The 16,122-nt window shown below is 36.7% G+C and overlaps 2 protein-coding genes across 8 annotated transcripts in view; one reads left to right on the plus strand and one right to left on the minus strand.

Moving 5' to 3' along the window:
• camk2d2 (calcium/calmodulin-dependent protein kinase (CaM kinase) II delta 2) overlaps positions 1-4,225 on the plus strand; it is a gene marked incomplete at its 3' end in the record, with an annotated part of 28,413 nt that extends 24,188 nt beyond the window's left edge. For 5 of the 7 annotated variants that reach the window (XM_079462836.1, XM_079462837.1, XM_079462839.1 and 2 more), the window contains 4 exons: positions 1,085-1,160; positions 1,449-1,543; positions 2,499-2,727; positions 2,824-4,225. In XM_079462836.1, coding sequence (XP_079318962.1) covers positions 1,085-1,160; positions 1,449-1,543; positions 2,499-2,727; positions 2,824-2,827 — 404 coding nt within the window. Of the gene's footprint in view, positions 1-1,084; positions 1,161-1,448; positions 1,544-2,498; positions 2,732-2,823 lie in introns of those variants that run through there. The other 2 variants (XM_079462842.1, XM_079462841.1) reach the window with 1 other exon arrangement.
• A 4,718-nt stretch (positions 4,226-8,943) lies between these two features.
• ank2a (ankyrin 2a, neuronal) overlaps positions 8,944-16,122 on the minus strand; it is a gene marked incomplete at its 5' end in the record, with an annotated part of 52,069 nt that continues 44,890 nt past the window's right edge. Inside the window, 4 exon segments of the mRNA XM_079462736.1 lie at positions 8,944-10,702; positions 11,622-11,795; positions 12,184-12,348; positions 12,598-12,681. Coding sequence (XP_079318862.1) covers positions 10,682-10,702; positions 11,622-11,795; positions 12,184-12,348; positions 12,598-12,681 — 444 coding nt within the window. The 3' untranslated portion in view covers positions 8,944-10,681.

The raw sequence follows: 16,122 nt of genomic DNA on the forward strand, positions 1-16,122 counted from the left end.
CTGTCAGACAGCACACCAGTATTAACTTCTCTTTTGTGCTTGAATTAAGAAAAACACACAAGATTATGCCGGAAAGCACATTTTGTCTATATTTTCACAAGCACAGTCTTAAAAGTTAAAATAGGGCATTTTAGACCTGCTTAGAGTGGCAGCTCTTATAGAGGGCCGCATTCTTAGACGTTTATTTTCTCCCTGTTAGACTTATTTTAATGGGTTTTATTAGTAGAATTTATTTTATATTTAATAAAGACATCAGTTGCAAAGCCAACAATATTAGAATGTTGGATTTCATTTGTTAAATGATGCTGTTAAAGACATGTGTTGTTTCTACATTAATTTGGAGATAATGTGAAATTATTAGAGCTTTGTGTGATTAGTTAGTCATTTTTTTTATCAATTGACAGTTCTAAAATAAACATGTTAATCAAAATAAGTAGTGTATGTTTAATTTTAATATACGTGTGCGATTTAAAAATGTATCTATTCACAGCCCTAATAAAAACACAAACATACATGTATATATTTACAAAATATGTGAAACATATTTATATTTAAACATTTTATATATACAGTATATATATAATTGTTACGGTACCTTTACATGAAGAAATCAACAGTTACATTTTTAAACAATATTACTGAATGTCCCACTGAAAGAAGTTTAATCATTTTAAAATATTAAAATATAACTACATACATAAATAAACACAACACGATAATTTGATTAATCGATTTGACAGTCCTAGTTGATTTATACATACAGTACATTTTTTACTTCATATATTTTATTGAGTTTGTTTGTTTGTTACTTTATTGAATTTTAATTGGATAAAATGAGATTCTAACACATTTTTAGCTGATATAGGTAACTGCAAAAATATCATAGCTCATATATCACCCAGCCCTAAAGTCAACTAATAACATTAAAGGCAGACATGTAAACTTTATATTGGTCTTGTGCTTCCAAACAGAGGTTTTATATTTAGACACCTAAAATGTTGAGTTGGCTTCTGATGATGAATCATTTGGATTCTCATGCTGCGAGGACAGCCCACTCACACCCTAGACTCTCTGTGTGTTTCAGCTCGAAAGCAGGAGATCATAAAGGTGACCGAGCAGTTGATCGAGTCCATCAACAACGGCGACTTTGAGGCTTACGCGTGAGTGAACGCACCGACCCGTCTCCATGACAACAACAGTGCCTCTTAGGAACAATGACGCACTGCTTTATTTTTCCTTTGATTACTGAGATTATACCTAATGGTCACCTGTCCTTTTCACAACAGGTGCTCCATCTATAAATAGAAGCAAGGCTCACTAAATAACAGCTTTTGATTGACAGATAGAGGACCAGAGGAAAATTCACACATAGTTTTATGACCATATTACAACCATGTCCACACAATGCAGCGCTAGTTTCTAAAATCACTTTGGCCTTTTTTCCACAGAAAGATTTGTGATCCTGGTTTAACTTCCTTTGAGCCAGAGGCACTGGGAAATTTGGTGGAGGGACATGATTTCCACAGGTTCTACTTTGATAATGGTATGTAGGTCAATACTGATTTTTTTGTGTTAAAAACTAGCCATTGTTCCACAGTCATGGAAAAACTGGTAGTAAATTTCAAGTTAATATATGGCTTTTTATATATATGGGAATTGGATGGAAATATATGCCATTTTTTTATATATGAGGATTTAAATATATGACAGTGTTTTTCTATTTATGTCAATTAAATGGCAAAAAAGTCATAAAAATAGGCCTATATGTCAGTTTTTAAATATGGAAATTGTATGGACATATATAGCCCTACTCGCACGGGATTATCTGGGATTTCACTCAAATTTACGGAAATATTTCCCGGACGTGATGGCAAGGCTTTGCGTATAGTTTGAATATTCACCAAACAAAAATAACGTATATAATTTACTTAAATAGAAATAAAATCCTTGCAACAATCCTTGTAAAAAAGCTGCTGCTATAATTCAAGTACAACTTACTAAATAGAATAAAGTCAATTCTACTTAATATTATAACAAATACTAAATGTATTTAATAAGTAAATAATACATAAAGTAAACAAATAAAAACTATCACATTGAACAAAAACATGTGTCTAACTCAAACTTCACGGTACTTTCATATTAAATTATATAATTTGTGCCTCCCTCATCCTAGGCACAAGCACTGCTCTTCTGAACAACGGTGACATTTAAAAAACATTTTCTTTTATTTACTGTATGGCAATTTCACAAATATAAATGGCAGTTTTCTTTTATACATAAGAATTTCATGTAAATATACAGCGATTTTTTTTAACTATTTTTAAATATAAAAATATATATTCTTTTTATTATATTAAATCTTTTATTTTTTAAACCACAAAATTCAGTACACTGATCAATCTTTGCATCAAAATAAAATATACTAGAACAATTTGATATTTTGATGACTGAAATCTTGACACCCACTAATCATGCATTCTTTATATCTCCCTCAGCATTGTCTAAAGGTAATAAACCTGTACACACTATCCTGCTGAACCCCCACGTGCACCTGATCGGCGAGGACGCGGCGTGCATTGCCTACATCCGTCTGACTCAGTACATGGACGCGAGCGGGATGCCGCGCACCATGCAGTCAGAAGAGACCCGTGTGTGGCACCGCCGTGATGGAAAGTGGCTGAACATTCACTTCCATCGCTCCGGAGCCCCCAGCGTGCCCATCAAGTAAGACCCGTTGTGCATCCGTACTGAGATGCAGAAATAAATGATAATTTAGTGACATTCCTATTTCAGAGTTGATGTTTGTTTTTCTGTTTGTAGTTAATGAAATATTAAGCTTCAGTTTCCCCTGTCGAGAAGTAACCATCACCCAACTGTCTGTCAATCAAGCTGGAGGCGTGTCTACTAAGCCCACCCACTTCCCTACCACCACGCCCGTCTCCCTTTCTCGTCGAGGCGCACATAGACCAGAGAGTTGAAACGTTTTGTTAGAGGTCATCACCTACACCGTGGGCCATTCGCATATATGGACATTAATAAAAGGAGTGTATTTTTAACATTTTATTTTCTGTTTCTTTTCTTAAGCCGTTTTGGTATGCATTTTAAATGTATAGATATGTAAAGAGAATCACCTTTCCCCAAGTCTGTACTGTATTTTTATGTCTATGTGTGTGCAATATATACAATTTTGAAAGATAAGAATGTTAATATTGAGCTTGCTATCGTTCTGGTGATGTACATATGTTGTGATCGTTCAGATAAAAAACGCTAAAATAAAAAAAATATTTTAAAAATACGTACTTTAAATTCTGGCTTACAGCAAAATGAAAACATTTTAGGAAACGCTGTTGAAGAGCTTTGTTTATATTCGCTAGCTTCAAATGTTCGGCTCCTTAATGATTCCAATTTATTTGATTTATGAGAATTGCAAAATACTAATATGGACTGTTTGTTTACCTTTATGTCATAGAATATGAGAAAAAACAGATATCAAAGAGAATGTAGCAACATCAAAGTGACAAGCAGTGGGTAATGCATGGAGGACTCATTTTTTTTGAATGATCTTGATTTTGTGTTTTCTTTATTCTTACATTGTGTAATGGTTTCCTTATCAAAATGTTTGTTTTATTTTTATCAGATCTGTTACGGTAATGATGAGAGTGGCAATTATCATTATGACCCGACATATCTAAGACTATCACCCTACCTTCAGATCTACGTAGCTTAATTTTCCTATAATGAGTGGCTGTGTAACTATTATCTTTTGACTTTATATCATGGCTGTATGAGAAAAGAAATATACAGTAAGTAGCTTATGAGAAACTACATGTATCATTTTTCAGGTATATTTGTGCTTTTTATTTATCCTGACGTTTGTTTTGCCAATGGCAAGAAGAGCAGGCCAGGGCTGATTTTCAAGCATGCACACTGCCCTCAGTGGCGACATCGTGTCTGTGCGCCACTAAATTGGAAGATGATGTCATAGAGGGTGATGTCAGAACGGTCTTCCTTGAGGATAAACCTCACCATTTCTGGACTATGCCAATGCCATATACTTCTTTCTGTTTCCATTTCCTTTCTCTTTTAAAGACGTTTCCTCTGATGATCCTTACAGAAACCTCAAAGCCAATATGAGGGTGCGAATTACATAATTTGTTGCCATGGTGGCGCTAGCAAATCAACATATTTAATGAAGATTACAATAAAGGTGTCATATGTACTGAATGATGTTGTTATCCTATTTTGTGTATTATTGCTGTTTTGCACACGGCTAGGTGTTGTTTCTTTAAAGGAATAATTCATAAAAGTGTCATCATTTGCCATACGGTTTAAAATCTGCATACGACTCACCCGTGGAACACAAAAGAAAATATTTTAAAAACGTTCAGTGTCTATACAATGGAAGTCAATGGGGGCCAATGTTGTTTGGTTACTATGTTCTTCAAAATATCTTCTTTTGTGTTATGCAGAAGAAAGGAATCCACTAAGGTTCCCATTACATATTTGGTTGAACTATCACACAACATAGTTAACATTGCAACATATACGTATACACCCGAATTCTTTTAACTACTATTAGGAAAAATGCATCGGCATCTGAGCTTGCCTGAGACAAGCACAAAAGGACAACCTCTTCTTACTGCATTCAAAATAAATTACTACAATTATTACATACAGTAGTAAACTCATTTTCAGCCATTTCAAATGAAGCCAACTTGTGATTCGCTGAGTCATAAAGGGCATGTGAAAAGTAAATGCACAGTTTGACATTTTGAGTTATGGATCTGACATAAAAATGCTCAGAATATATTGAACTGTCTGTTTATGTTTGACATTTTTTTCATTTTCAATGTGTTCAATGTGCCGGCTTGCTTTTGGGGCTCAAGCCACGAATGATTTTTCTAAAGCCCCGAATCTATCATTCAATATGCTGGGTGGCAGCATTCAATGTAAAATGTAAAAAAGTTGACCAATCAAATGAGAAAGACAGAGTTTACGCAACTCCAGCCAATCAAATGACAGCGGCCAAGCAGAATGTCTGCCAATCAGACTGTAGAATACCGAACTTCAGCCAATCGGCAGGCGGGCGCGTAACAGAAACCATGCGTGAATTCCAGCGTGTGAATGAGACGTAACAAGGCAGACACAAAAACCAAATTTTTTACAATAAAAATGTTAAATGGTAAGATTCAGAGATGAAAACTACTTCAAGATATTATTATATTAGTGATGCTGTTTATTCCAAATTCCTAACAACCTTTCTTATGTAACTTCATAGTAACAGGCCCACTGCAGACATAAGAGGAAATGTCATTGTGATCATTTGTTTTGTTATGGTTTCAAAATGATAATACAAACAACAATTTGGTACAAAAATGGTAATAAAGCTGCCATAGACGGGGAAAAAATATTGTCCTTGGGGGACCATGCCCATTCTTTTGGGCTAAGCCCCCAATGTCTACAACGTCTGGTTCCGCCCGTTTACAGTAAATGCTGTAGGTATTGCAAAACCTGTTCTGTCCTGTTTCTCCAGTTTAAGCGTATATTTTGAAACAGTTTTGGCGATAACAAAGTTCCGTGGATTGCTTTCAAAAGAAACCAGTGTGTGTCATAAATCCTGAAGCTCTAAAACTCCAGTTACACCGTATTTTTTAAACTGGAAATACTTGCCCTTGCATTGCACTTGATTTGTGTAAATAAATGAACAACGTGATTATCATAAACTTATGTTTTTTAAAATAAATCAAACGCATTGTTTAATCGTCATCAACTCCTGAAGTGACATTCCCTGATTTTTACAACACTGTGGTGTTTACAGAGGATCTGTTAAATTCTGAATCAAGATTCTACCAAAGCCTGTTGTTTGAAATGATGTCCAACACTTTTATACGACATGGATCATAAACACAATCCTCCTCTAGGCCACTGGGTACCATTCCACAATTGGGAGGAACCCACGCTGTGTCATATGATGGCATATAAGGATGACCCTTATAAGTAATCTTCTTCACCTTGCCCACTCTTACACAAAGTTTGAGGACAGCTAGCGGCTCACCATATGACTGTATAGGATAACGGGATGCTTTCTCAAAGCTTCTGGTAACATAGACACCAGGTCCCAGCATGCCAAAGGTGGAACGCCTGAAACCTTCATTCATGATCCTAATTGCATTTGTCCATGTAGTGCCATGATACATTATGTAGGAATTTTGGCCTTGATAGCATATTGGTTGAAGGCCCAAGTAATATTCAAGGTTTATCAAACAAGGATCAAATGGATTCCCAGACCAAGATGCCATTCTGCTTCTCAATGTTGGATAAATACACCTTTGGATAAATATTGAAATATATTTGTTAGTTTTGCCCATGCCTTCAATATGGTGATCTTTTTGTTTTTCCAATAAATAAATAAATATATACATAATTGAATAAGTCTAACACCTGTATTTTAGACAGTTACAATACTATAGATACCAATATAAGCACAACAAGACAACAAACCTACCTCCTCAGCAGTGCTGCATCAATAAAACCCTCAGCGTTTCAACAATGTAATTTAAGTCTGTTTAGGCATAGTTTCACTTTTGTTGTATAACGTCAAAGAGGGGAGGAGGTACCAGAAAATGAAAATTCATTTTTATGAACGTTTATTAATTCCTGTTAGTCAATTTAAATGATTAAATTAATTTGGGTCATTGTCATTTATTTTATTTATATCATTTTTTTATAACACCTCCATATTTCATTGAATAGGGCAATGAAGCCGCCCTTTAGTTTCAGAAGTGCACAGTCTGTGCTTATAGACAGAGATACAGGACTCATATACAGTAGAGACAAATTCTGGCTACAGAGTTGGATATCATGGAGGAATTTCTTATATTTCTATAATATACAATTCAATATTCTATATGATATGTCGCAGCCTAACCTTACAATTTAATGTGAGGACGGGGTGGGATATTGCGAATAGTGTAAATGCACTTAAAGGGTACTCTATAAAAATGGTTTTGTGACACCTTTTTGTTTTGGGTAGTGTAAAACAGTCAAAAATTCAATGTTTATTTAAAAGAAACACATAACTTGGCTCAAGGCAGCGACAACCTGAGAAACATTTCTATTATCATGTTTATGTTTGATATCAGTGATAAACTAAATTGATTTAATTTGGTTTTCCGTGGATGTTGTTTAGGTACGTTAAGCTGTTTTTTTGAGTTTTGGGAAAGAAACGCATAGCGCAAGATTTTGTTTCCTACTTCTCCATGGCGATGACGGCGTGTGGTTAAAAATCATAACAAACTAATTTGAAAGGGGGGGACACGAAGTGGATTTTGAAAAGTGGAGGGGATATGTCCCCCTTGTGCCCTGTGAAATTACGCCCCTGATTACAAGTGTATTGTGATTGTCAACATTTGATCATTTCAATACTTCGAATTTTAGCTGAACTTTCCCTTTAAATTTAAGCACAGACTATACAGTTACCTAATCTAAATCAGCATTTTGTCGTTTGCATCCGTGAATACTGTCGGATGTTTCTATCATTTCAAAACAGTTGTCAAACAAGTAATTTCACATAATTGAACACACAGCACAGGAAAAATAATGGGTGCGGCCCAGCGTGAGAAAATGGATGTTTGTCCATTTGTCCAAGAATTTTCCTTCTACATCATCCACTGCGAAATATATAAAAACAATGATTATAAATATGAAAGGTTAACAGACTACACTAAACCTTAAATACTATATAAAGATATCAAACTAGTTTTCTATGCGATTATTTGTCACAGAACCTCTTTTTTTTGTCCTAGCTCTTGTAGTCGCTCTGACTTTTGTCAAAAACTTATATGTTCAGATACCAAACAACACAACCTCCATTCTCCGTTTTAAAGGAATTGTTCACTTTCAACATACATTTTCATGATAATTTGATAAGCTGATTGTTCCAGATTTGGTTCGCAATCTTTAACCCAGAATAAAACCTGCTCTGGAGCGCCGTGTAGCGCAAGTTACCATTGCTCCAAACCAATCGAAAAAGATGTAGAAAAACCTTTCTCTTTTGGCCCCTCAAGGGACGTCTTTTCAACATCACCAAAGGCATAACAAAGACGTCTTTTGGACACCTTTGCTCAGGGGGTTAAAGCTCAGGACTTGCAACTCCACTTGGACTCGCCTCTCTTGACTCTGGACTTTGTTGGGACTTGAAAGCAATGCATTGGTCCCACCTCTGGTGTATGTTGTCAGTTTATCTGTATTCTGTAAATTTTTTCCTCCCTGTCGTCCGCGTCTGTCATCTATATATGACATAAACTTTGAATATTATGACAGAAGCACAAACATCCGTACAATCTATCACAAAACATTTACTGGCATCTGAAATCATAAAGCTGCTCCCAGTTCCCCAAAGGTCCGACCTCTGAAAAGAACCCTTACTTGGCTCATAGGCCTACCTAACGTTTCCCATATTTCAGGATTAACATATACTCAGATTTTTCACTAAACCTACATTTCTGAAATGGAAAAATCCTATTTAACTTTTTTATTTTTATTTAAAAAAAAAAATTCTGATGATACCAACAGAAACTTCAAAGCCAATATAAACTTGTAAATGACATAATTTGTTTTCATGGTGGCTCTAGCAAATCAGCATATTTAATGAAAAATACAATAAAGGTGATATGTACTGAATATATGATGTTGTTATTCTGTGTATCATCACCCTATCACACAGGGCTAGGTTCTGTGTGAGACAAAAGAAAACATTTTAAGAAATGTCTCTGTGCTTTTGTGTGCGTACAATGGATGTCAATAGGGTCCAATGTTGACTAGTACCAACATAATTCAAAATATCTTCTTTTGTGTTCTGCAGACGTTGAACTATCCCACAAAATTGTTGTCAACATTGCACCAAAGCAAACAAGGAAAAACAACCATCACATAAAGGTTATGACACTTATACACTTTTATTCTCGTTCAGCCATATACACACACTGCAGCCATTGTATAGTGTTTAAATGTCTTTTTTTAAAGTTATATAGTAAACTAATACATGCCTTTATGGATAGATAGATATATATATATATGTACTATATGCATATTCTTATTTCCACAGACACAGAATGCAGATTCAGTAAATCAAACGTGGGCCAGTCACAGTGAAAGTAGTAGCTGTGTTCAACCTGGTTGAGGATGACTTTCAGTGCCGTTCCAGGGCCAGTTTCCCAAACCCGAATTCTATTAACTATTATAAGGGAAAATGCATGGACATGCATGTGAGCTGGCCTGAGATCAGCACTAAATGATAACCTCTTCTAACACAGCTGCTCTCAGAAAAACTAAAAACGATATCACAAACTCTCTTTCAGCAGTTTCAAATGAAGCCAACTCGTGATTCGGTGAAGGGCATGTCAATAGTAAATGCACAGATTCGATCTTTCATTTTTTTCATTCCGTTTCACACATTTTGCATAACTATACCAGTCTTTTTAAAAACTCACTTCCAAAACCAACCCAATATGAAAACATTCGTCATCACAAATACCTCCTTAAAACTGACATTGAGCAATATATACACAACAGTGAAACTAATATAAATTTCTAAACAAATCATACACAAACCCTTTTCACATTCACACACACGCACATAAAGAACATATAAAGCATCATTTCAGTAAACTCCAAAACAATTCCAAACCAACATCCGAAATCCCTCTTAAAACTGCCTGAATTTAAAACCGTAAGCATCTGCTCATGTGACCTACTGTATTATAACAAAAAGCTGTTGAAATGTCTCCAATGATGATTATGGTGAGGGTTGCTACAGATCACAGACGCACACAAAGTGAAGTGAGAGAAAAGATAGAGAGAAAATCGACAGTTGTCTAACAATAGAAAGACATTAGTACTGTAAGTGAATGCTGCCAGCTAAGCATGCCTGATAATATCCTTACAGGTGGCTAATGTGCTCTGCTGTCATTTTAAAAATGCATATTATATATACTCTCAATGGACATATTACACAGACGCACGATACCCCAACAGCTGATAAAGAAGGCAAAGACCTCAACTGTTGAGATCAACAGAGCAAGTCTTGATGTGGCGATATAATGTGATGATATTGAAGTTCAAGAACTGCTTTTTTTAGCTTCAAGCTTAAATGCTTTGAGTATGAACAACAAGATTTATGAGAGAACTGTTGGATTAAAACCTTTGTGATTGTTTTTTAGATTTTTGCATTCACTATAGCTACTTATTTTTCAAGAGAAAGGAGGGATTTCAAAACTACTTCGAAAGGAAAGAACACCCTTTGGTCACAGAGTACAAGGAAGGGAATAAAAAGACAATACTGTCCATTTACTGAAATAGGCCGAACGTCCGGTTTGACCGGGCAGGAAGACTGTTAGAGGCAGGAGCGAAGTGCATTCTGGGATTGCATGAGCATGGTGCATAGCAGAGATTAGAGGGATAGAATATTGGGAGAGGAAAATGAAGGGGAGGAATTTATCACGTCATCTCTTCTGCGTCCTCTCATTCTTCCTCTCTGTCGTTTTGGGCACAATAGTGGTGAATGAAGTGATGGAGGTGATGCTGTAGGTTGTCATGGTGCTCGGAACGATCGTCTATCTGCTCCACGCACACTCACTTTGGTCCCCCAGCATCTCTCACTGTTGACCTCCTCCTGGTCCTAGACTTCTTCATCCTCGTCCTGTAGGGAAAAAACAGATTGGGACAGAAATCAAGATCGTGTTTTAATGCCTTTACAATATTGAAATTTACCATGGTAATTCTTAATCAAATTTACTCTACTGAGGTACTTGGAATACCATGATACAACCACGGTACCAAAGATTACGGTTCTTTTAGGTAAGAAGTTACAAGACTGAAAGAATAGACACTCCATCGATATGTACAGTAGGGACATCGTGAGTCAATTCGAGATAAATAAAGTGTAAACACATGCTCTGTTAGCAAGTGCACACGTCACCACTAAATTCCCATAATACAATATCTCTGGTAATTTGCAAAACATGAAGTTTCAGGCACTATAAGTAATTATGCAGACATGACTTTGCAAACACACACACACACACAGCATGCCTGTCTCCCAAACCTCCTGATAACAGATCCATCAGGTTGCTGTATTTCCTGCTCTATCACATGGGGGATTGAAACCTTCTTAAAGCCCCCAAAGTAGCCTAGAGCCTGAGGGAATGAGGCAGAGACTGTGACACTGAATGAATCCTACTGGCATGTGTTAGACCGTTTTAGGACAGGGTATCATGGAAAAGGTCAATTCTGTGTTAGTTAATTTAGATTGCAAGATATGGCTGGTCATTGGGAAACCGAAGCTAGAAATAAAACTCAATCTTTATTGTACGTTTAAGCAAACAACATTATAAAGTGGAAGAATTACATTCAACAGGTGAAGTGTGCAATCAACAAATGACTTGAGTTAGGATCTGTTTTCATCTAAGCATTAGTAAAAAGTGTTTATGAAACATTTTGTGGCACGGACATTACAATGTTTGTATGTAATGGGGTAATTTTCCTATCATAACAACAATAATCTTCAATAATGATGTTGTAAGGATGTACAGTACTGTCTGCTGTGATTGGCCGCTCACCTGGCTGAAGTCATCCCGAGCAGAGGGCAGGTCTGCGGCGAGAACGGAATCACCCTCGTGCTTTTCCAGACGTTCTCCGTGTACCACTGTCGTCTGGACCACCTTTCTGACCTCCGGACCACCAGCCGATTCCTCCTTTAAAGAAGACATACCAGCCCTCTCGTGGAAAGTCACCTGAAATGATTTAGTAAAATGTGTTTTCAAAACTACTCCCACATTTTCATTGTATTCATTTAGTTTAAGAAATTATATTTAGATTAGGTTGATTTAGTGTAATTGATTAAATGATAAACGAATGATCTTGTTCATCATAAGCAGCAGCATTTTACATGGGTTTAAATAGTCAACTATTTCAAACACTAGTCAGCACGTTGGCTCTGCGTCAGGAATGACAAGACTTTAAAACTGAACAACAGCTTGTAGTATTCCAAAACTAAGCAATAGAATATCATCATTCATCCCTGTTAATGCATCATTTAAACAGTTAAGACCAGACACAAAGACAAACTAAAGCAATCTGTACTTTTTTGACATAAAGATGTAAATCAACTCAATCACACACCTCTGTCTGATGCCCTTCACTCTTAAGTACTGTCCTCTTTATCACTCTGGAGTATCCGTCCCCCTGTTCCACAATGACAGGCTGTTGTTCAGATCCCTCCACCCTCACCTGCTCTTTCTCAACCCCGTCAGATGAGACACAACGGCGAATCACCTTCCTTGTCACCTGAACAGGTAACAGAGAGGGGAAAACACGTTTTATTGTTTATTTATGTAAAGTAGTATAATATGATTCTTTGTGAATAGATCTGGTAGTATGTTTCATAATTCATAATGTATTGTGTAATATATCCGAATTGTATAGTTTATGAAAAGCAATAGTTTATATTTTCAAATGCAAGTGAGATTTTTCCAGAGGAAAGTAAATAATGCCATGTCAGTAGGTATAAAATTGGCAAAAGACGGATATATGTACCTTCTTCACTACCAGGTTTCCCTGTGCATCTGTATATTGCTCTTCTGTTACAGATTGTGGAGGAATATCTGGAACATCATCACCCTGTTAAAGAAATCAAACAAACAATCAACACATGTCACCTGCTTAAGCAACATTCTCCATATGACAGCTTCCCCTGGACTTGGGTAAAGGTACGGGTTAGCAAAAGAGGAATAAGTAGAAATAATTGTTGAAAAGATTATTACAATAATATGTAGAAATTGTCCATTTTATGACACTCTGGGATTAAATGTTTCATTTAAACTCTAATTGTAATAGCACAGATCATATTCTCAGCCCACTTGTAGTAACTGCTTTGTATTAGTAAAAATGGACAAATTCTACCAACAATTGAGGAGCAGGGAGCTTAAGCCATAGCTGAAAATGCAGGGTTTTATAGTTTCAGTGTCAAAAAATTCCAAAAGCCAACTTCAAATGGGAATGGAACACCTAAAAACAGCCGTCCAGTTGGTCTCTAATTGATCTATAATAAAAATATTTTGTAGAATTTTGTATTTATATACAAAATCTCAGATTGTTGCACTCAAAATACTGGGTTGGTTCAAATATGATATGGCCATTTTCTTAATTTAACCCAACGGTTGGTTTATCTCTTTGTTGACCCAAGCATGGGTTGAAAATAACCCAGCATTTTTGAGTGTGTATACATTTTCATTAAAAAAGCACTAATGACCATTTGGAGGTACTACAGATCAACGAGAGACTATCGTGCAAGAGTCTGAGTTAGTCAACAGGCTTTGGGAGCCAAAATTATAGTCATGTGCACTACATTTGGTAGAAAAACTCACACTGAACCTCCAACATGGAGCAACCAACGGCCAGACACACTTCTGACATCCCAGTTATAAATGTCTGTACCTGAATAATGACTCTCCTTCGCACCACTGTGGTGGTCAGCATATCTTCGTCAGAGCTATCTGACAGCACACCTAACGCCTCATCAATCTCCTAATCAAGCATTATGTGTGAAAAGTTATGTTTTATATCAACGGTATAAAACTAAAACATACAGGGTGTAAGATAAAACATTTAGTCATACAGAACTTGCCATGAAGATACAATTTTGTATACTTGAAATCATGCACTATATTTCCTTTTTATTAAAATGATCGTTATTATGTAAAGTATGAAGCAGTTATTGTTATCTTCCACTTTCCTAATTTTGTGCAATTTCAATCAATGAAAAACATGCAGCAGCACCCACAAGCCCTTACAACAAACAACGTGAACCAATTACATTGGGGTTAAGCTGTAAATGTGACACGACCATCTTTAAAAATGTTTGCTTTATTATAGATGAATTCTTAAGGTTAGTTGACAGGAATCAATCAAAATAGTTCAATCCAACACCATCCCTATACTGTAGAGCAAACTCAATCAGCCGGAAATAAAACAGGGTGGCTTAGTGAATGATGGGGGAGGGGAGGTCATGCTTAGGACTCTTACCCTCCTCAGACCAATGCATTCATCATCATTATACTCATTCCCTCCTCGAAGAGGAAGCTCCTGAGGATTTTGCAAAGCAGAGTCCAGATTTCCCCCCTGACTTGCGAAGTAGACATCTTTTTCATGGGCATCATCGTTGGGTTCCTGGATGATGGTAGTATCCTCAAAATCTTCACCATCTGAAGAGTTGATAGACCAGCGAGGGCTCTTATCAGATGGCACATACGCTGAGGGACTTCTATCATCTAATTGTTTTAGTTCACAGACATTAGACTTCATGACTTTGTTACTGAGGGCTATTGTATCTTTCCAAGGGTCATCTTCCTCTTGTTCAGAATAGTCTGAGATGTTCTGCTTACAGTCGAAGAATGTCTCAAGATCAGAGCCGTCATGTTGATCAACACTTTGTAAGTCTTTGGGTTTTGGTGTTAAATCTTTGCAAGGCTTTGGTATGTCAGTGATGGAATGTATCTCTGTGCCCACCTCTAGTTCCTTGTTTTCAGTCAACTCATGTTGTAATATAGTATCTTCTGGTGATTCTTTTGATTCTTCAATGACTGATTGTTTTTCCCCTTGAGATACATCAAGATGATGTTTTTCACTTTCAACTCCAAAAATGGGTAAAAGATCCACCTCTGAAATGGCTGGTTGATCAGACAATGGGTTCTCTTCTTGAACTGTTTTCTGAATTTCCTCAAACAATAGATTGTTAGGACTGGTGAGACTGGGAACCATGGGTTCAGAAGATTCAGACAGACAACGGCCAGAATGTTTCACTTCTGATTCTATGGAGGTTGAGGAAACAGATGATTCAGACAGTGGTCGTTTTGAACTTTTGGCTTTTGTAACGTTACTATTGTCAACTTGAGAGAACGGTGACTCCACTACTACCTCCTGGGAAGGTTCCTCAAGAACTGGTTTCATGTTTAAAGAGTCTTCCAAGAGTTCAGATGACAAAGAAAGACAACCAAAATGTTTTTCTTCTAAATGTTTGGATGACTTGCCAGCGTCATCATGAGAAACTGGTTCCTTGAGCTCTGAATTTATATAAAGACTGAGTTCCAAGGGTTCTGAAGACACGGAAAGACATTGGTCAATTTTTTTTTTGTCAGCAAATATTGTCTCCTGGGAAAAAGTTTCCTCAAATGCTGGATTCATGTTCACCAAGGGTTGGGATGAGTCAGACAGACTACGACCAAAATGCTTTTCTAACTGCTGAAAGGTTGCACAAGACAAAAATGACTCTGACTGTGGCCGCTTTGAACTTTCAAAGTCTTCTGAAACCGCTTTTTCAATACCTGCTGATCTGAGTTCAGAAGACTGCTCCCCAAAGTCAAAATGTTGACAAGTAATGACAGTTTCTGGTGTTTGTGGACTGATGTCAGAGCTTAAGAGAGGAGACTTTTCACTCAGCAGTGATTTCTCTGATTGAATCCATGTGTCCGAGTCAGTCTCCGATTGGGACAACAGTTCATTTCTAAAGCCATGAGTTTCTTCTTTAAGAGGCTCACGTGTTAACTCTAATTCTTCATGTTTCTGCTCAGGACAATATTTATCTCCTTCCTCATTACAAAATTCGCCCAAGCTTTCCGTTTGCTGTCCTGGACAATCCAAAAGTTGCCAGTATGAGACCTCAAGTTCATGGGACTCCATTTGTTGCTCTATCATAAAATCAACTTTGGTAAAAATGTTCTCTGAGGGTTGCGGTGAAAAGCTAATGGATTCAGAATGATCTTCATTTAAAGTTGTAATCTCATGATGGGGAGATGACTGCAGTGATCCAGAGTCAATTCTAGGGGACCTTTCAGCAACATCTTGGTGTTCTGCCTCAGAGCTTTGCAATAATGCTGAGGTCTCTAAATCACTGAAATTTTCTTTGGAGAAAAACACCTGATCAGATTTTGGAGAGGACTTTATAAGGTCTGGAGTCACTCTTGAAACTTCTTGACTCGTTTCAGTCCTGTGTGAGAAATTGTCACCAGACTCCTTTATGGTACAAGCAAGACCATGAAGGGAAAATGAACAGTTTTTATCTTG

The sequence above is a fragment of the Barbatula barbatula genome (assembly GCF_947034865.1).
Source record: "Barbatula barbatula genome assembly, chromosome: 8".
In the NCBI taxonomy this organism is placed as follows: domain Eukaryota; kingdom Metazoa; phylum Chordata; class Actinopteri; order Cypriniformes; family Nemacheilidae; genus Barbatula; species Barbatula barbatula.